This window comes from Caenorhabditis remanei, chromosome II (assembly GCF_010183535.1).
Source record: "Caenorhabditis remanei strain PX506 chromosome II, whole genome shotgun sequence".
Classification (NCBI taxonomy): domain Eukaryota; kingdom Metazoa; phylum Nematoda; class Chromadorea; order Rhabditida; family Rhabditidae; genus Caenorhabditis; species Caenorhabditis remanei.
In genome coordinates, this window is record NC_071329.1 from 14,717,353 (window position 1) to 14,739,016 (window position 21,664).

The 21,664-nt window shown below is 37.8% G+C and overlaps 4 protein-coding genes across 4 annotated transcripts; 3 read left to right on the plus strand and 1 right to left on the minus strand.

Annotated features, from left to right (window-relative positions):
• Positions 1-980: 980 nt before the first annotated feature.
• Positions 981-2,943, plus strand: GCK72_006984 (uncharacterized protein; the record flags this gene model as incomplete). The annotated part of the gene is made up of 8 exons (XM_003110204.2): positions 981-1,104; positions 1,153-1,227; positions 1,272-1,334; positions 1,378-1,431; positions 1,489-1,563; positions 1,609-1,725; positions 1,881-2,177; positions 2,228-2,943. 8 exons carry the CDS (start codon positions 981-983, stop codon positions 2,941-2,943), a joined length of 1,521 nt encoding a protein of 506 aa, XP_003110252.2.
• A 4,740-nt stretch (positions 2,944-7,683) lies between these two features.
• Positions 7,684-11,248, plus strand: GCK72_006985 (uncharacterized protein; the record flags this gene model as incomplete). The annotated part of the gene is made up of 16 exons (XM_053725921.1): positions 7,684-7,720; positions 7,775-7,828; positions 7,871-8,023; positions 8,074-8,148; positions 8,203-8,265; positions 8,318-8,371; positions 9,494-9,568; positions 9,727-9,801; positions 9,852-9,947; positions 9,994-10,110; positions 10,155-10,259; positions 10,307-10,402; positions 10,453-10,524; positions 10,901-10,996; positions 11,040-11,138; positions 11,187-11,248. The coding sequence occupies 16 exons, from the start codon at positions 7,684-7,686 to the stop codon at positions 11,246-11,248; spliced, it is 1,329 nt and encodes a 442-aa protein (XP_053590115.1).
• Positions 11,249-12,137: 889 nt separating this feature from the next.
• GCK72_006986 (uncharacterized protein) lies at positions 12,138-13,314 on the minus strand (the record flags this gene model as incomplete). Its single annotated transcript, XM_003109980.2, has 3 exons — positions 12,138-12,276; positions 12,342-13,175; positions 13,232-13,314. 3 exons carry the CDS (start codon positions 13,312-13,314, stop codon positions 12,138-12,140), a joined length of 1,056 nt encoding a protein of 351 aa, XP_003110028.2.
• Positions 13,315-19,326: 6,012 nt separating this feature from the next.
• GCK72_006987 (uncharacterized protein) lies at positions 19,327-21,626 on the plus strand (the record flags this gene model as incomplete). The annotated part of the gene is made up of 13 exons (XM_003109882.2): positions 19,327-19,342; positions 19,388-19,462; positions 19,623-19,697; positions 19,741-19,827; positions 20,312-20,386; positions 20,434-20,520; positions 20,567-20,629; positions 20,735-20,800; positions 20,846-20,911; positions 21,130-21,207; positions 21,257-21,328; positions 21,418-21,489; positions 21,571-21,626. The coding sequence occupies 13 exons, from the start codon at positions 19,327-19,329 to the stop codon at positions 21,624-21,626; spliced, it is 888 nt and encodes a 295-aa protein (XP_003109930.2).
• Positions 21,627-21,664: the final 38 nt, after the last annotated feature.

The window sequence follows — 21,664 nt, forward strand, 5'->3', positions numbered from 1 at the left end:
ATTGTGAATACAAACAAAGAAAAGATCAATTGAATCTAGCGGTTATAATCTAATGCTGCTTTCCAGTAGTTGTCAAGTCACATTTTCACATGTTTCATAACTCTGCTCATTCTTTACCGCTGAGGCTGAAACTTTTGCAAAAGTGATTCATTTTTGTCAATTTATCAGACTCCATTCTAAAATTTCAGAAAAAGCCCTTTATCTCCAAAATCACTCAGCGTCTCAATAACGCATTTTCCGTTTTGCCTACGGCTGAACCAAGGGGAGAAGAGAAGGGAATTGCATCCACTCAATTAGTAACCCTCTAAAAATGTTGATTTTAATTTGCTCATTCTTATTAGATGTACTCTGAATAGAAAATCGATTGCAGCGATATAGGTCACGTCCCATAACTCCACACAGGTGCTCGCTTCCGTCATGCACATCTTGTTACTCTGCTCGTTATTGCTTCTTTCACCATCCACTCTCCATTCGCGATACTCTGTGTATAAACGTTCAGGCATGGGCGGTCCTTAGGCGTACAATCGCTCTCGTCGTCTGGGCCTCTCCTTCGATGTCATGATTCCTAAGCAAGAGTGTATCTCTCCTTTTCTTGAGTCTTTTAAATTCTTTGTGCCTTTCCCAAACTTATTATCAATGGGTTTTTTTGTTCAACCTACTTTTTTAAATCTAAGTTTCAGCTCAAAACATATGTATCTCTTTTTCCACATCAAGTTGAAGAGCGTCTGCACTATTTCGCAACAGATTGTCGCAGAAATTGTTTTCTATTTCTAGTTGTTTGTCTGTTCGGAAAATCCAGAAACCAATTCGGTGTCCCCAAAAACATCTTCACGGCCTGCAATCTATCTGTAATTAGGAATCTATCAGTTCGTTTGTCCACCATCGCTCTCAATCTGATACCATTCCCTGTTATCCATCTCATATTTATGTATACTTCTCATCGTTCAAACTATTTTCAGGTTCTTGAAAACATAACCAAAATGGAAGACATCAAATATGCTGAAACAATAAAAAATATGGAAACAATAATAGAAGAACTGAAAGCTGAATTGGCGGAGAAAGATAAGAAAGTGGCGGAGAAAACTGAGAAGATAGAAATCCTAAGTTTGTTTATTTTCGTTTAATATCTAAGTATGAAAATATATGTTTCAGTTACCAATATATATCAGGAGAGAGAGATTGCAGCAAAGGATGTCGAGAAGTTGCATGGAGAGGTCATTGGAGAAGGTTATTTTCTAAAAGTTTCACATATTCGAAGCTCTGTTTTTCAGAAAAAGTTCTTAAAGACGTGGAGGATTTCAAGGATAAAACTAATAGACGTCTTGAATGGATAAGTAAGTATTTTGGTTTGATATCAAGTTATCAACATTGTTTCAGGAGAAAAATTTAGACAGAAAAACGATAATTTGAAGTATGACTGCAATAAAAAAAGTGAGTTTCGGTTTACAATGAGGTGTTGGGTTATTTATTATCTATCATTTTTTCCAGAGAATGATTGGAACGAGAAGAAATATGAATTGATGATTAGAAACACTCAGCTTGTGGTCCAACTTGATGAAAAAGGTGAATCAGTAATTTTGAACTTATACATGACATAAATCATTTCAGATGCTGCAATAATGGTTTTGAAGGGAGAACTAGAGACAATTCGAGAGAATTTCAAAAGAGAGGAGGAAGCCAAAGAGCAGCTAGCCGAAAAGAATGCTGAACTGGAAACCGAGAAAAGTGAGTTATTGATTTTGAGATAATACAGAAAGCTAAGAAGATAAATCTGATAGACGGTTCAGTTTGAGTGCTGAAATAGAATAAATTGCTGTAACACCAACTAGAGTTGGCGAATATGTTATTAGTCAATTAATAAACACCAATCTTAAATACAGAAAAACAACTGAATGAGGCTGAAAACGAAAGGAAAGGTTTTCAAGAACAGATTGGAAATCTTCAAAAAGATTGTCAGCGCCTCGAGAAGGAGAAAACTGATCTTGCAACCAGCAAGAGGCCACTCGACATCGAGAAGCTGAAGAGATTGGAGTTCCTCGAGAAGCAGAAAAAGCAGATGATGGAATACAGAAGAAAATATGAATTGGAGCGAGCTGAGGACAAGAAAAAGACTGCTTTCTTGGAACAAGAGAACTTCAAGCTCAAAGCAGAGCTCCAAAGTAAAAATGAGGAAAACAGTGAGTTAAAAAAATGAAATCTTAGTAATATAACAGTATGATTTTTTCAGAGACTCTCCACGGCCGCCTTGAGAACAAAATACCGATATCGAGCTGTGAACCAAATGAGTCCGTTCGAATCGGAATCTTGCAAAAGAGAATAAAGTTGCTGGAGAAGGAGATGCGAGAGAGGGAAGAAAAAGAAGAAGAACTTGGATGGGACAACGATGCGGATTATGAGGAAGATAAAGACTTAGAGAAAGAGAAGGAGGAAATTCGTTGCGATAAAGAAGCATTGAATGTTGAGAAGAAAAGAATGAAAGAAGAAAAAGAGGAATTGATACAGAAGAAAGTGCAATTTGAGAAAGATGCCAAAACCTTCCAGCGTCAGAAGCAAGAGTTTCAAAAAGACAAGGAAATTCACCAGGAAGCCAAAAAAGAGTTCGATCACAAAAAGCACGAGTTCTTGAAAGAGAGAAAGGATTTTCAAGATTCTCTGGAAGAGCGCTTAAGGGACGAGTACGCTGCTGTTTTCAATGGAAACAAGCACAAGATGGATCTCATCAACTCTCTCGCGAAAGACATCGTCAAGGTCACTCAACACGGCCATCCTGAGGTTAATAAGTTCGGGCTTCAAATACTGAAGAAAGGTAATGAAGAGGCTGACGACAGGCACCCCGAGGTTTCTGATCTGATCAGTTACCTTGAGAACCAGGAGACTCATACTTCAAAAAAGAGAACAGCAGAGAAATCAGAGGAGGAGCCGTTCAAGAAGAAGAAAGAGTAGAACTTCTTGTATTCACTATCAACTTTGCACTTTCTTGAAAATTTTTTATCTTGATTTCGTACAAAATCGAGGCCTCCAGATTATCAATTATCCTCCGAGCCTCTCAATTCATTTCCCTCATTCATCGATCTACTGGTCACTTTTGCTTTATCTCCAAAAATGTCCAATGTTTTATTACGGTAAGCAACAAATAACACCAAGGGTAATCCCTATCCCTGAGTTTTTCAGATCATCCGTATTCTTAATCGACAGTTCTAGCTCCACACCCTTCTCACCAAATACTTCATCCATTTTCTTCATTCTCCTAATTTCTAGATTTCTCCTACATATAATGCTGGTAAGCTTTCCAAGATACTCACAAAACTTAGAACATCTGATTTTCAGATAATATCCCGTATCCTCTCCATACACTGTCCCAACCATTCCAGGTAACCATATCGCGTTTTTTTTCAAAACTTTCAAATTTTACACAAACGGTAAGAGAAAAACTTTGTGGCCGAAATCAAGCCCTTTGAGTTTTTTTCAGATTAGCAAGGTCGCATTCATCAATAAAACTCTTGATCTTCAACTTCAAATTCACAATCAATATGTCAATTGGCCGTTGTTTTGACAGCTTCTGTTGGTAAGTTGTTAAAGACACTTCCAAAACATAAAATTATCTATATTTCAGTCACTTCCTCCTTCTCTCCAGACATCGTTCCCCCACTACTTTCTTCTCTACAACATCCCAATCTTCCTAGATGGTAAGCAAAGTCACTAGGAATTTGACGTCGTCATTTTCGTGGTTTTACAGATCTTCAATGTTTCTCTCCCTCTGCACTTCAGTACACCAAAACTTTCATCTTCAATGTCATCATGCACTTTTATTTTTGTGTCCAGCTGGTATATTCTTCTTTCCCTACTCGTTCAATACTTGCCTCTCTTCTCTTTGACCCAAATTCCGCCCATCATCTCATTTTTGTCTCGGTTTCCAATTGCTTTCCACAACAAACACCCTTTGCTCAATAGTTCTTTGCCCATATACTTTGTTAACAAATTTCATTCGTTTCTCAATCTTTTACTGTTCCTCCATATTCCTATTACTTATCGTTGAAAGTTGTTATAATGATAATGACTTTGAATAAACCTAAAGTCCACATTTGATATAACTATTTGCTGACCATTTTTGCATATAAAACGTTTAAAATTTCAAAATTTTTTGCTAGCGAAAAGTGGAATTCTGTGAATAATCTGTAGTGAAAGTACAATATTTCCATGAATTCGATAGATTCTCCAATAAACTGACAATTCCTAGAAAATGTCTGTTCTTCACGTCATTTTCTGTTATTTTTTTTCAAAGTTTCTTCAAAAAAACAGATTCGGTATCGATACCGATTCTGTACCACACAAAAACATTGTAAATTCTGGATAAAAGATCACATGAAAAATTGAAAATCCTCAGTTTCGTAATTTCAAATTTTGTTTATGACTATTTTCGCTTACGTGGATTCAAATTTGATGTTCATCGAGTGGATAATCTGACAAAAATGATAATTTTCGATGAATAATCACCTAACGTTACCTAGTCTTATTCAGAAAGCAAACACCCTTCTTCATAAACCGACTTGCATAGCAGTCATTCCTTTTGAAGATGCCGACATTTTACACTAAATCATGAGACGCTATCCAATCATTTTTTTACTCACTCGCAGATGGAAGTGTTTACACAAATAAACGGGCGCAGCCGTGCAGAGAGAACCGAACGTTTTTTCAATGTTCTTTTGTGACATTCGAGAAAGTTCTTCGTTGCGAAATCTTTCAGATATTGCTTGTGATGCGATAAAAAAATGTTTGCGAAAAAATATATGTTGCTATTTTTAGCTTTTCTTTAGCCACAGTTTCGTTCTTCTTTTCACATCCAACGTCCTCGTCTCTTTCCCTGTAAAATTTCTACAGAAAACTCCGCCTCCATGCTTGATATGAAAGCCCAGAGGAGATCGTCTATTTCATCTTTCAATAAATGTCATCATAACCTCCAGTCGCACTACTGAATCTTTATATTTCCTCCTTACACACACAACATTTCTTACTTTTTGACATTCATGATTTCTCAGCACTGTCAATCAAAAAAGTTTATGTTCTGATAGTGAGTCTCATCCATTTTTGCAAGTCTCATTGTTCTACTTTGATTGACATCCTTTTTTGACTGGTGCTCTTTCTCTCTTATCAGCTGTCAGTTCTCAACTTTTTTCTTTTCTTACAGTTTTTCAAACATGTATTTCTTCTCTTCGCTTAAATTCGTATTTCTTACTGAATTCTATTAGTGACTTCTCCGTAAATTTGTTATCATTTTTTCTAAAACTTGGCACAAATACATATCAAAATTTGCTGAATCTGATACATTTTACCGTTTGTCAATATCTCTTTTTTAAAGTTACAGCAGTTTTTCGATTTCGGCCAGAGTGTGGGTCTTGTTGTAGTGTGTGGTACCATACTTTTGAAACTTTTATGGGGAAAAGTACGGTAGAGCGTAAATCCTAACTCCGCAATGAGCCCCACACCTCATCTCAGGGCCGAACTCTGAACGAGTTGTCAGCCACCGACGAACACATGCTTATCAGCTATATCTTTTTTGCAAAAAACCAAGAAACACCAAACATTTTTCTGCAGGCTATCTCTTTCTATCTCTTTTCTGATCACCTTTCTCTCCCTCCCCCTTCCTTTCATTTTTTAACATTTCTCTGAGATAACGTATCTGGAAAGATCCTTCGTTCCTTTATATTTCTCGAAGGGATACAAGACGGTTGAAATTTCACTTTTTTTTTGCTAGCGATTAAAAAAATGGATTTCTGTCAATAATATGTAGTGAAAGTACAAAATATCCATGAATTTGCAATAGTTTGCAATAAACTGGCAATTTCTAGGAAAAAGTTTCACGGTAAGCACCGACTTTCCTGCCTTAATCTTTTTATGTCATTTTTTGTTCTTTTTTTTTCGAAGTTTGTTCCAAAGTACAGAATCGGTATCGATACCGATTCTGCACCAAACAAAAACATTGAATGTGTCTATCTCTTTCTATCTCATTTTTCTGATAACCCTCCGATCACCTTTCTCTCCCTCCCCTTTCCTTTTATTTTTCAACACTTCTCTGGGTTGATAGAACATATCGGAGAAGGTTCCTTCTTTTCTCTATATTTCTCGAGTTGATATGTTAACTCTATTTAAACTTTTAGGAATTTCAAATGAAACGTTCAAAGACACCAATAGAACAATTCTTTCATACTTCTCTATCCGTTTCATCGTTCTGTGTTGTAACAAATGAAGAATCCACGAGCACTTTTTTTGCTCTATTGGTTGTGAGAAATGATACATCTCCCTCCCTATCTCTCATTTTTCTTGGTCGACCCTAAGTCATTCATTCATTTCCTTCTCCTATCTCTATTCCTGTGAGTTCTTTTAATTTTTCCTATTCTCAACTCATTTTTGAATTTTGTGTTCTTTCTTCTTCAAACTGTCCTTTATTTTGTAGTTGAGGTATTAACTGGGCACATTGTTACTTTTACAGTTAGAATTAGTAACTCAACCATTATACGAAATAATTGTTAAAGGAAGTTTGCAGATTAAAACTTTTCAACTCAAACGCGTCACTCTTATCAGAGAACAAATTTAAGGCCTCCTGACCAAAACCTCAGTAATTGATTAGAAAGGAGAAAGGGGTGTTCATTACTGTGACTCTTACTGTATATTTAAATAGTTGAATAAAAATAGAAATTCTGCCAAAAAAGTGGAATTGGTAGAACTCCTTCTAAATCTTTTTTTTATTTGTCATTTCATGTATATTCAATGTTTCATGAATATCATCTAAAAACAACTGTTCTGGTACTTCATTCTTACTTATTATTTGTTTTCGCTCCACATGACCTAGGCACCTGTTCAAAACTTGAGAAAGAAACCGCAACGATTTCCCGCTCACCGTTTTTCTCTCTCCAGCAGCGAGGATTAGTTGATTAGGGTACTTACAGTAACACAGCTACAGCTCGGAAAATCTTAAAAGAGACGTGTGGATTATAATGCACAACGGGGTACCATGAGAATAATCTGTGGGAATATGGTTAAATGGTTCTACAGTATGGCTTATTATTGGTTTGCGAACATCGATCGGCTTGAGTTAAAGGCGCATGCATATTTTTATGATGGGTCTTGTAATAGTACGGTATTTCAGCCATTTTAACTATGAGACCCGAATTCCATGAGTTATTTGAATCTAGATGTAGTCTTCCTTTTCTAGTTCTAATCATTACTTTCAAAATAGTAGTTTCTAATTGCCAACTAGGTAGTAGCATGCAACATAAAATAGATATTGTTGATTCAAAAACACAATTTTCGTGTTCTTCTTTACCCAACATGTGCACTCTGTGTACTTTGACCTTGTGAACCAAGAACAGACGGTTGTCTGTTGTGTCTGTCTGTGAGAAGATGATTCGAAAGTGTTGCGCAACAAGCAATATTCTCTGGTTTGGGAGAAAGAAGGGGACAACTGTTGAAAGAAGGGGACAACTGCTGAAAAATTTTCGGAGAATTAGGCTTTCAGGATCTCAATACAGTTAGCACTGTTTTCTTAGTAATAAAAACTGAATCAATGTTTGTTTTTACCAGGTCATAGGTCATAAAATCTCAAACTCTTCTTCTCTAGATCATTTTGCTCAACCTAATCAAAAATTTCGTAATTTTTATTTCCAGCAACTTTCAAAAAAACTCAACATGGACCGCAAGAGTTGTCCAGGATGTGCGCGTACTGGTAAGTTGCAAACTTTTTGAATTGAGCTATCTTTACTTCACTACATATTTTCAGAATTCATTTGTTCCTCTCACGCCAAAAAAATGAAGACGACTTTCAAGGAGAAGGGTATGTAACTAACTTTAGACTTTTCCGACCTGTAGGCTTTAGAACAACAGCTCGAAGAAGAAATTAAGGAGAGGGACATCCTGATTCAAGAAATGTGGAGAGTGAATCAGGAGCAAGAAAACAGAGACTTCAAAAAAGAAAATGAAGAACTCAAACAGGAAGTGAAGGAGCTCAAGGAGAAGCAGACATTCGCTTGTTCGTTCATTTTCATTCTTTAAAAGCATTTACTTACAAACACGTTTCAGATGTGAATTATTGCGAGGAACGAAGAATCTCTGATAGAGATATTCAGGCATTGGAGAGAAAAATAAAAAACTACGGTATTTTTTTTCTAGATAAAAAATTTTTGTTTTAAGAGAATTCATTAATTTCAGAGAAAAAATTTAAGGAAATCACGATTGTAGTGGAGAGCACTATTGATGAGCATGCGAAGAAAGGTAAGTTTGGAAAAGTTGATATTGAAGTTATGACAATAAAGATAATTTTCAGAACAAGATTTGAAGGATGAGATTAAGGAATTGAGAGAGAAGTACATCGAAGAGAGTGAGTTGTGTTTCATATTGTGTATTCAATTTAAAAAGAGCAATACTGTGCTGCATATGTTAACCAAATGTAACGAAATAGAGGTCATCATCTTACTTTTATTATTTTGACATAAAACTGTCCAGTTATTCATTATTTTGAAAAACAGTTTGGAGGTCAGAACACACTAAGTCATCTTTTATTGTTTTGACATATCGACGATTTAGACCGTCTGACAAAAAAGTTCAAAATTGGTAAAGTGTGTCAGAATCAGCCTAATTTGTATAGTATTTCTGGCAAGTTTCATAGTCAGACAGATTGATTACAAAGCAACTGAGAAATTACAGTTTTATTTTCAGAGGTATCGGCAATTTAAACCGTCTGACACAAAAGTTCAAAATTGTATATTTTTCTAGAAGGAATATCAATAAACGGGGAAATTTGTCAAATTCAGCATAATTAATAGTACCTTTGTGCCAAATCTCAGAAAAATACGAAATTTAAAAATGAAAGACAAGGTTCCTGAGGTATTTATTTTCAGATATTTCCGCTTGTCTACCCGAAATGGTTCCACATTTATCGTAGTTAGGCTCATAATACTTACTGGTGCTTCAAAAGTAAATTAATCGGGAAAAAATTCAGAAACATGGTCTGACACTTAACCAACGTTTTCTACTGATATGAAAAAATTTCGCCGTTTTGATAAAATCTGATAAAAGTAAGGTAAAATTCATTTTGAAAGGAAACTTCCTTTGGACCAAATCTCAAAAATAATTAAATGGTCATCAAACTCCCTAGCAAGTTACGTATCGACAAAGTAATTTCTCCCTCAACTCGACAAATTTCCGATAGTGCAATTTTTGAGCTGTCCTCTTGAAATGACCATAACTCTCTAGGGAATGCTTGTATCAAAAAGTTGTCAACTATAAAAATGGAGTTATATTCTTGGTCTATTCGATCCACAAAAATTTATTACGAGGGACAGTTAGTTTTCCTATGACACACTCTCAAAGTTTGGCATTTTCAACTGAAAAAGGCAAAACTTAATATACTTCGGCACGGTATGACGGCTTGATGAGTTTCTTCCAAATATCATTTCTTTTCAGAAATTGTATTATATACTCCCGAAATAATGTTTTACAGAAACGAGATTCAACGAAGAAAAATTTGATTTGATCTGGAAAAATGCTCAATTGACCCAACAGATCGGTCGACAACGTGAGTTTCAGCAGTGGGGTTTTCCAGATTTATCCAGAGTTTCAGCACTTCAAGCACAAAACGTGTCCCACTTCGAAAATCAATTTCGAATCTTGAGAACCGAGTTTGAAAGACGCGGTAAGTTTGAAATGTCTTTAAAACTTAAAATCAAATTTTAGAGACGGAATTGATTCAAGAAAAAGAGAGACTCGAATGGAAAGTCTACAACTTGGAATTCGAGTTGAACACTCAACGTGAGTTTTTTTTTCTTCTGATAATATCAGATTTTATAAAGTATTTCCAGAAAAGAGAGAAAGAGAATGGCAATTGGAGAAGTTGCAAATCGATAAAAGTATGTGCATCCTAGCAATTGAATTGAATGCTGTTATTGAAAAAAGTGGTCAGTTGTGATACATATAAAGTTGGTTATAAAAGAAAGTGTTCAGAGAAGATTATGCAGAAGAAAATAGCAGATCAGAACGAAAAAATCAACAAATTGGAGAGTACCCTTCAACTGACCGGTTTCAAGCTCACTGAGTCGCATGTTCAGTTGAAAAACTACGGTTCGTTTGACTTACATATGGAAAAATGCTTCATAAGTTTTCAGAAAATCGCGAAGAGCGTCATCGAAAACAAAACGATGGAATGTTCGACACAATTCAACGTCAAGAATTGGAAGTTATTCAACTGAAGAGCCAGATTGAGCAGCTCGGTTTGTTATTCACTGAAATTCTTTGAACTTTTGAATAGAGTTTACAGAAACCAAGATGTCGGAAGAATCTCAGCAGTTCGAGAATTCCCTCAAACAAGCAAATTCTCAAGTGCAGCATTTCGAAGAGCAATTGAGGGATGCAGGTTTGTTGGATAATACTTTGGGGCATGTAAAGAAATTTCTACTTTTTCAGAGTCACTTCTGATCGAGGAGCAGAAAAAAAGTGCCCATACGCAGGAGCTCGCAAACCAGTTGTGGGAATCCGGTGAGTGTTCAAGATGAAGAAAAATTAAGCAGACTTTCCTCGTGAGCTGAAAGCTGGTTGCGTACCGTAAAAACTTTAATAGAGACGCACCGGACGGTGCCTGTTTGCAAGGATATATCTCCGTTCCCAGAAGAAATATCAAAAAGCTGTTAACTGACAAAACATAGCTTAATATTTATAGAATATTTCTTCAGTTGAAAATTTTTTCATATCTTTAGAGACAACTGAGATAGGATGCTCCAAACTTTAGCTAGCGGGTGCACTTCTATTACAGGTTTTACGGTATAAGAGTTAGAATAGTTCTTAAATGTTTCAACTCAAATAACTCAAAATTCTCTCTCTTCCATAACTAATATGAAAATTTTTTAAATTTCAGACCAGTGGATCGACGAAAAAATTGAAGAGATGAACACCGAAAAAATTGCCACTGAAGAAGAACTCAATAAGGTCAAAACTCACTTCGAAAATTACAGTGAGTGTTCAAAAATATACCAAAACTATCCCCAAACTTACAGAAAAATCGATTGCAAACGACAAGCAAAACAACGCACAGAAAGTTGCGGTGGAAACTGGAAACCTCAGAGAAGAAATTAACAATTTGAAGAGGAAATATAGTATGTTTATAGCACTGAAAAAAGAATGTTGACTAATATGTTTTCCAGACGCTATGTATGCAGAATACGAAGAGGCAAAAAGACTCCTCAGTCGACACAAAATGTTTTGAATCCGAAGCGTTTTCAAGTATAGAAAGAATTTATTATCCCATTCTAATATTTCCTCTAACAGTATATCAGAATATCAAATTCCAGAAATTATTCTTCGTTGCCTTTTCCCTTTTTTATTCCAGGCATCCTACCACTTAAAACTTTTCATTTGTACCAGTATATAAGAATCTCCGATCCAAGAATTCCAATTTCACTTTTTTCCCTTTTGTTTCGTGTTTTTTGATAGTAAGAATAAGTATAAGCTAGAATAAGTCTTTACATTTATATTCAAAATTTCTTCTTGTGTTCCAATGAACTCTTTATCAACGTGTTTTCTCTTTTTCTTTGCCGTCTCTTTTCATTTTTCTCTGAAATCATCAAAAATGAATTTATACGCGTGCAAAACCAACCATCTCTCTCTTCTTTCCTACAAACTCTCCACTCTTTTCTCCCAAAACTTTGTTTTACTAAATCAGCTTCTCTCTACTCCCCTCAATTTATCTTTCTTTGAGTACTAACAAAGTTTTGGTGCGAAAAATGCTTTATTTATTATTTCAGGAGCCACAAATATTACATGCATGAACAAAAACACATCAAATCTGAAACATTATAAATCTTCCATATTTGTAAACCGGGCTGGCGCATAACTCGCTTTAAACTCAATGTTATGAGCAGAAAAATATACAAAAATGTAGATCTCGGCGAGTTCTATATTTGAGCAATAACAGCTAGAACGGCTTTTTTAAAAACCATTTTCGCATCAACGAATAGCCATCCGGCCCGAAGCTGGTCACAGGCATAGAACTCGCCGAGATCTACATTTTGGTATCTTTTTCAGCACATAATATTGAGTTTAAAGCGAGGCCCGTGTTGCAAGTATGAAGTCTTCTATTTGATATTAAGTTGGAGTCAGTAGGAATTTCCAACGAAATCTGGCCAAACAATCATCAAAAAGTGTTTCGAGAAATTCTTGATAGTCACTTTGGCATCATCACTTGGTCGTTTGATATCGAGACCGCCTCTTAGAGTATGGTGGTGTTCTTCTTCACTGAAAATATATAATAACATTAAACATTAGATGAATGGAGTCGCTACGCAACAAAATCCACTTACTCGACATAAACTCTCTCCACATCTCTAGCTCTTTCTTCAAACTCCACATCATTCAATACAACTTCATAATCAATCGGTGTCTTGACATCAACACTAAATTCTTTCAACTGAGAACATCCTCCATTCATAAAGTGTTTCAGGAACACATTGAAGTCATTGCTGCTCAATTCCGACTCTTGCAAAATTATATACTTGCAGTTCATCGTTAATAAATGCTCCTGTTTGACCCAAAAACTGTATAAAATATGCAGATGGTCGACGTTGAAATTTGGAAATTTTGCTGGACAATATTCGGGAGATGGATTCACGTCAAGTGCGAGTATTTCAGTGTATTTGAAATTTTCAAGTATGAAATCGAGATCATTATCGATTTCTGGTTTGAAGTCACAGCGAAGGCTATGAATAGTCTCTTGTGATTTTGTGACATACTCGGCCGCCCGTTCATAAACATCTTCTGGTAGTTTCTCTCCAAGCATCACTTCATAAATATCCTGATTAAATACTTCACGAGCATAATCTCCGATTTCAGTGATTCCAACCATACAATCATCCCAATATGTACTCAAGCCTAATCTTCCCTTTTCAACGGGAATTTTACAGAAATTTCCGATTCTTACAGTAGCCAGGTTTCGATCTACAGAAGAGAACTCCGATCGATTTTCTACACTTAGAAGCCAATATGTGCTTAGTCCTTCTTCCATACAGAAAGTATTTGTAGCCAAAGACAGACAGTGCTTATAACCAAAGTGAAGTGTCAACTTTACATTTTTTGAAGGTCCTCTGTAGGAAACTGCAATACGTTTTGATCTCAGAGAGCACATGGAGAGATATAATCTGAAAACATAAAATAGTATCATTCACGTGCTCTAGCTAGAAATTGTTAAACTTACATAGCGTGAACTCCAAAGTTATTCAGAACTTTTTTGAGTGGAAGATAGGGAAGAGAGAATAAAGGGAAGGCATGATGAGGCATTGGGTCAGACTCAGAATGAATGAATGAAGGACGCAGTCTCCCAGATATCCCTTGTGTATTTAAATACACAGAACGTAGATAACATCTGCAGGTAATGTCTGTCTTCCTCTATTCTGAGCAGGGCTGCTAATCCAAGGACTGTTTGTTGTTCCCATCAAGATAACTCTCTATTATTGCATTCAGTCATCCCCAGTCTCACCCTTGTGTGTGTGTAAGAACAAGTGCATATTTCGGTGGATCACACTCTATATACGGTAATAATTGGAGACCTTAAGATCGTTCCAATCTTATTGGAAGGGGAGTATCTTAATTAACATTGGGACGATCGGGTTACTCGATTGACGGGGATTTCGGTAGAGAGATATTCAATCAGGATATTTATGAAGGGATGATGGGAGAGAAACAAGCAGATAATGATCATGGAAGGTGTTGGCTTCTAAGTGTAGAAAATCGATCTTCTGTTGATCGAAACCTGGCTACTGTAAGAATCCGAAATTTCTGTAGCATTCCCGTTGAAATGGGAAGATTAGGCTTGAGTACATATTGGAAAAATTGTATGGTTGGAATCACTGAAATCGAAGATTATGCTAGTGAAGTATTTTCTTCTTTTTTCGAAGCCTACATTGCGACTTCAAACCAAAAATCGATAATGATGTCGATTTTATACTGGAAAACTCAAAATACATTGATAGTCTCTCATTTGAAACCATTGGAACACTTTTGTCCTGCTAAACTTCCGAACTGTCAGATATGTTCTTTTTAGTTATTGTATCAAGCATTTTATTCTTGTATCTCCTTTTTTGCCTTTATTTCGCTGGATTACCACTTCGAAATCCTGATTTCTTGTCATTTTTTTAATAATTTATCATGAGTATGTTCTAGTTTTACTCAACAATAAATCTACTCATAAGAAATGTGTGTTGGTTGTATTACGCAAAATAAAAGCAAACTAAATGGTTGTGTTCCGTTGCACTCGGCATCAACGTTTTTTTCTCTTTTTCTTTACCGTCTCTTTTCATTCTTCTCTGTCAAGCAAAAAAGAAATGCAAGCCCATCCATCTTTCTCTCTTTTCCAACACACCACCGGGAACAAAATAAGAACATCACTTCTCTATTTCTCTCCCCGGTGTTTTCTTTTTTGCCTTCCATTTCGTCTTTTTGGAGAGTTGTTACATATATGAGGTGTCGCTAACTTTGCTTTTATTTTATGATTTTTTTCAAATGTTCTTTTTTGTATCCATTTGTTTAGTTTTTGAAATGATAGCCTATTTTCGACTCTTTTCTCCCAGAACTCTTTTTTTACTCCAACGGCTTTTTTCTACTTTCCTCTTTTTGACATTCTCTGCCTCTCATTTGTTTTCTCTCAAGTGTAAATTTGTGTCAGTTGATATTTTCTTCTCAATCTTCCCGTCTATCTCTAAAATCTAAAATAATACCTTTTCTGAAACAGATTACGAATCTAACATGCTAATTTCATATTTTTTTAGTCTCACATGTTTTCCCATAGTTGAATAATTTTTATCAGTAGTCAAAAATCGACGTACTAATTGATAACAGTGACCCATTATAACAGTGACCGTTCACCGTTGTTTCTATCTCTTTCCGAAGGGGAGAGGGTCTCTTTTTTTCGAGTCCCACTGGTTCTCGTTTGACGGAACTGCTACACATGTTTTCACTTTTTATGTCTAATTCTCGCCGTCTATCGTTAACATCGTATTTTTCACTTTTCCATCTGCTAGGAATTACGAACGGGACACCCTCAGAGGCGTTTGTGAGCACTGTCCCCTTCCCCCCATTTCTACTAGCCAATTTCTTCTTCAACCCCTATTTATCTCTCTCTTCTCCTTCATTAACTTACACCGGGCGGCAAAGAGATGGTTTACGAATGGCAGTGTTCTCTGTCTATCGAACACTATTTCTCAGATCTCTCACTCTTTTCGCTTCGTCACTTTTCGAATTTACGCTCGTTTTTTTCCGGTGATCGGTGTCATTTGTTTTCTTTTCTTCTCTCTCTCCTTTTTTCTTTTTTCTACCTACCGAATGGGTCTTTACCCTGCTTGTCTGGATGCCCAAATGTTTTTTTAACTTGCAGTCTGGCGCACTTTTGACGCATTTTAGGAATAAATGTACTGATTTCTATTGAATTTTACTGTCTGTCCAAATGTACGCCTGTCCGCCAAAGACAACAGAAAACGAAGAGTAAATCGGAAAAATTAGACAAAAGTGAATAGTTCTTCTGATGTTTGCCTATTTTCGTTATGAGCTAACAGTTTCTTTTTTTCTCTTCGTCTCTTTTACTTGCCATTTTTGAGTTTTGGGTCTGAAACAATGAAGAAAATAGACAAATCTCCAAAATTCAAGATCTTATCTATTTCTCACAGTGACATTCTAGAGAACAATAGTAATGTGAACCCATAAATTATTGAAAATTCAACATGATCAAAAAATCCACTTTCTGTTTGTTGATTTACTTGTCAACACGATGAGGCCTGGTCAACCAATGCAGTCGCGCTCTATTGATAAGGAGCGTACATATTTTGCGCCACGGTGAATATTCAAGCTTATGTGCATGCTATACCGGCGATATAAATTCTACTCTTCACCGTGACGCAAAAAAATGTACCATGACTATGAATAGAGCGCGGCTGCATTGGTAGCTCTGGCCTCATCGTGTGTCAAATCTAACTATTAGAAATCGATTGATATATTTCACAAATAAAACAATTATCGTGTCAATTCTCTCTCTTTTTCGTTTCGTCAAACTACTATTTTTACTTTAATTTCATTTTCAGTTGCCGAAAAAAAAAAGTGGGAACACTGTCCTAAAATGAGCCGCCAATATGGAGCATCGAAAAGAACTCGCCCAACAACCTTCGAAGGTTTTTTTGATAATTATTGTTTGATGATATATGTTTATCATCTTCAGAAATCTCCGATCTCGAAGTTGCTGGACAACGTGTCCCCCGTAAGTATTTAATCTAATTTTGTAACATAGGAAAGCATAGAACTGTGAATTGTAGTAGAAACTGTTCCGAGCAGAAACTAGATCATGGAGTGTACAAGTCAGTTTATGAATAGCTGAAAATTCTAATTTTTCAGGCAATCCGGAAATCAGTGAGATTCAAAATCTCGAGAGGGAGGTGCAGACCCTCCGCCGAGAGGCGGTTAACAGAAGTAAGTAAGAATTTTTGGCTCAAAAAAATTAAAGACGTTTCGAAAGAACTTTATTCATTGACTTGTAGCAGGAAGCCTGTGTCTGATTAAGTCCAGTTAACTATCAATCCATTTTCAGATCAGTTATCTATTTCTATCTCTTAGGACAGAAACAGACTTCGAGAACTAAGAACACAACTAAAACTTACAAGTCAAAGAGCGTTTATTCGTTGCCAAAAGCAAACTTAGAACTAAACTTTATCAATGAGTTCAATCTTATAAAGGGTTGAGTTTCATGATGTGGATTAGGTTTTACGGTTGCCACGCGAATATTCATTTCCTTTGACCTCTGTGATTCCATGGGGTTTCGAGAATGTAGAACTTCGGCGAAGCCACTTCCCCCTCCTCTCGGCGATCGGGCATCCTTTTCCGAGGTCTTTCTTCAATCCAAATTGTGGTCTTCTGTCTGTGTTCTTCTCCCACTGACATCTGACTGAATGGCTCGGCAACGCATTGTGCAAGTACTTCTGTAGACCATCCAGCGACTTCCGATGCCATTTCTCCAAGATCAACGGTGTCTTGTGATTTCCGACGGGCATCAACGGATCCACAACTTCCACGTTCGCTGATGTCTTCAGCCATTCCTTCCACTGTTTGGCCACCTTGTCGACGTCCCCGAGTTCACATTGTAGACTTCTCGGCGTCATCCAGACTTTCTCCACTTCCTTCGCAACTGATTTTACGAACTCAACTCTCTTGCTGTTCTCATCCTCCTTATCAGTGTACTCAACAAGCACCACTGCCTCCTTCACTTCTCCCCAATCGAACTTCTGAGTCCACCCCGTTATCGTCTTATTACGATACTCGAGAACACCTGGCCCCCTCGCCTCCAATCTAGGTCCGATGACCGCCACACTCGCTCGAATCTTCACCTTTCTTTCCTTCTCCTCCCCTTCCGACTTGAACACCTCTCCCACGTCACCCGTGCTTGCCCTTCTCCCCCTCTCTCCACGCACGGCAACGCTCTTGCACTGTATCTCTGATACCTCCGTCGGAACCTTCCGAAGTTTCTCTCCTGGTCTCTCCAGTTTCTTCTCACCTCCAATGAACTGTACTTCTGCCGAGTTCTCTTCGGCATTCACCAAACCATATGGATCTTTCCATTTCAGCTCAACGCCAATGCTCTCAAAAGCATTAGTTCCTATCAGTATCCTCTCCACCCAATTGTCAACCAACTGGAAAACTACTCTCACTTTCCGCCCTCTGACCACCATGGGAATTTTGATCTGCCCCCTGACTCTCATCTTAGAGTTTGACACATTCAAAACTGTGAATGTCGGCTTTCCGAACACTTCAACTTCCTTTTCCCAGTCACGACACCCCGCCTTCAACCTCTCATAAGCACTAGTCGACATCACCGATACGACTGCCCCACTATCAATGACAACCCGTCTCCGTTGCCCCAACATCTCCACCATTTCCACGGTTTCCACCCCAGCATTCTTGACAGTCCCCTCCTGGATCTGCACTTTATCGACTCTTTTCGATACACATTGCCAGGAACCATGTCCAATTCCTCCACAAGTGAAGCATTTCATTTTCGCTCCACTATCTCTTCTCTCCCCTACAGTTTTCCGGTCACCACGCCTGCCATGCATCGAGAATTCGTCATCCGAATCCCTTGGGGACCACTTTCTGACCACCTCCAACCTCGAGGGCACCGGAACTTCCTTAGTATCACGGGCCTGTCCAGTCTTCTTAGGCTCACTTTCCTGCTTTCTGAGCAGTCCTCTCAACCCGCTACTTGCCTCACGCTCCTCCTTTAGCGTCTTTTTGTACTTCGAGACAGCCTCCTCAGCCAATCTCTTCTCCTCTTTCAGCTTGTTCAATTCTCTAAACAACGTCTCTCTCTCCTCCTTCCAAGCATCTTGTAACAATGCCAACTCATCCCGAGCCTTTTTGGCATTCTCCACGATGCCACCTGGCACCATTTCTACACCTTTCTCACAGAGTTCACGCAACTCTTCTACCGTTTCTACTCCATTTTCCCTCATTACTCCAATAATCTCTAGCGGCCATCTCTCTCCGCCAAGCTCTTCAAATCGTTCTCGCAACTCATGACAGTACTTTTTCACCGGCTCTACCAGCATTTCTGACTGTCTCTCATTGCCTTTGCACACCGCCTTGAGTGCCTCATACATATCACTCTCCATACGACCCGAAGACTCCAAAAAGTCAGTGAATCCCTTCACCAACTTGCGTCTCTCCTTCAGTCTCACCTCGTTCATTTGGACAGCCCATGACTTCTCGGAAGAAGTAACACTCGAGCTTCTCTCTTTAATTCTCTCCGTACTGAACGACATCACCGTTTCTCACCACCGTCTCACCAATATCACACCAAAGTATCTCACCACGGTCTCACCGTTTTTTTTCTCTCAAAACGAATTCGAATTGAGAAATAGTTCTAATAGCGAAGGAGCTCGGATCAGGTCTTATCACCTTCACCAGCGTCTGACTTCTACTACTACAACTAATTTGGTTCGGCCCCCAAGTTATCTATTTCTATCGGTTAGGACAGAAACAGACTTTGCGGATCTGAAAAGGAAAGAAAACTTACAACACAAGGACGATTTATTCGCGTGCTTATCAAAAGCAAAACTTAGAACTAAACTTTATCAATGAGTTCAATCTTATAAAGGGTTGAGTTTCATGATGTGGATTAGGTTTTACGGTTGCCACGCGAATATTCATTTCCTTTGACCTCTGTGATTCCATGGGGTTTCGAGAATGTAGAACTTCGGCGAAGCCACTGATCGAGAAGTTCGCCGACTCCAAGACGAAAACGTCACACTGAAAGAAATGATGGAGGATAGAGGTAAGAATTTGTATCTTTGAGTTTTTACTAGAAAAAGAATTTCAGAGGAAGAATGTGAAGCCGCAGCAGACTTGCGGAATAAAGCAGAAAGTCGAGCGGCCACTCTTCAAGAGAAACTCGGTGAGTTTTTTTCTTGCGTTTTAAATGACTTCCAAGACTTGTTTCTTCTTTCTGGCCTCTTACACAGACACATTGATTCGAATTCATCAACTTTGAGTCATTACTGGAAGAAAGTCATCCTGACCAGCGTTCATAACCTAAAACATTTGAAAAATAACAGACCGCCGTGGGAAGAAGGAGGTCGCTCAACTTCAAAAAGAAGTGGAAGCATGGTCCATCAAATATGAAGCCAGAGGTAATTAAATTAGCATGAAATGTCAAATTAGCAACATTTTTAGAGAAAGATTACAACCAGGCGATCAAACTGGCCGTTGAGGTGCAGAATGAATTGAGGGAGGAGGTCAGAGTCCTCAAAATGAGAATTGGTGAGTTGTTTTATTGTTTTAAAATCCTAATAGCATATATGGATCATAAATAGCTCTCCATTACCAGATTCCCTGGAGATGTTATGACCAGATTTTCAATATTTCTCTAACCTCACAAAACCTTACAAACGAACCGCAGGAGGTCGCAAGTTTGGAATCGTTCTAAATTGCTACCAGGTATTAAAGACAGTTTGAATAGTCATCTCCCAAAACATTGTTTTGTGCTCGTCACTTGCTGCCGAGAAAAACCGTCTCAAAGATCGCTGGATACTGTGGTTAAGCACTGTAAAAGCCTTGAGGATGGCTTTCAAAAAACGTTGAGACGGTTTTTCTCAGCGACAAGTGACGAGCACAAAACAAAATGTTGGGATGTGCCTATTCAAGTTGTCCTTAATACCTGGTAGCAATTTGGAACAATTCCAAACTTGGGACCCGTTGAGGATCACAAAGATCATAAGAATTCATTTCAAAAGTTGATTTTCAGATGAAGGAGCGGACGCGGAGACCCTCCGACTCAGGGAGGAAGTTGGACGGCTCCGTCAAGAGCTCCAAAACAAAGGTAATAACATTCTTATGAATTATACAGTTTTAAATACGAGTATTCAGATGACCAAAGTGGACCGGCTTTCCGAGAAGCCCTGGAGATGGTGAATGCCGCTAAGGCTGAAACAAAGCGTGTTCAAGTCGAGCTCGGTAAGTGTCTTTATTATCATTAATTGACATGAAAATAATTTTTCAGACGAACAACGAGCGAGGAACACGGAGGAGATGAGGAATTCGGGACAAAAAATGATGGAGATCGGTAAGTTTTTACTTAGCACTAGAATTAGAACTAGAATAAAAATTTAAACTATACAGTATCTAAACGAATTTGGATAAAGTTAACAATTATTTTTCTTTTTTTCAGAAGAGGAGGGAAGACGCCGGTTTGAAAAGTTTGTGGAAGACGAAGAGAAGAAGCGGAAAGCCAGAGGTGAGAACTTTGTCAAAATAATATTTTTTAAAGAGTTGTTTACAGAAGATGAATATGTTGAAGGGTTGAAAATGGCAAGGAGAATGGTGGACGAAGCTAATGCAAAAAGAGGTATGTGTTTTCGAACATTTTTTATTAGAATAAAAAATTGTTGATGTACTGACTAGTCACAGGGATATAGAAAGTCTAACCGAGAAAAAGCGAGAAAAACGGAGAGATTATTTAGAATAATTTAACTTCCTATTCGTCCACGTTATAAGCACGCGATTTAGCTATCAAGCAAGTATCAAAAGATTTTTTCAAAAGTCAAAAAGTCAAATATTTTTCAGAAGAAGCAGAGCGCACCGCAGCAGTCACCCGAAAAAGTGCTCAGGGGGAGGTCGATGCTCCACTGAAGCTCAAATATGGTACGTTACTTGAGTGTTTAGCTCTGTGTAATAAATCAAGTATTTTCAGAGCTCAAAAACCAAGAGGTTGAAGATTTGAAGGAGAAGGTGAGATCGATGTCGAAGAAACTCTCCAATCCGGGTAAGTTTATATTTTATTTTCCATATAACGTACAGACTCTTTAACAAGAAAAGTCAGTAAAAGCCGTGTTACCAAAAAAGTATTTTCAGAGCACAAGAAGCAGGAAATTCGAGAATTGAGAGAAAACCTGGCAGCGATGTCAGAGGAGTTGAGCAATCTGAGTAAGTTTTAATTTTATTTGCCATACGGGCTATTTCAACTAGAAAAGTCAGTGAAATCTGTGTAATTCTACCTGTTTACAGAGAGGGAGAATCTGGCTCTCCGAACAGATAGAGATGGAGTCATCACGGTAGACTGAAGTAGAGATGAGGTGACCGTCCGAGTCGTTCTTCAGTC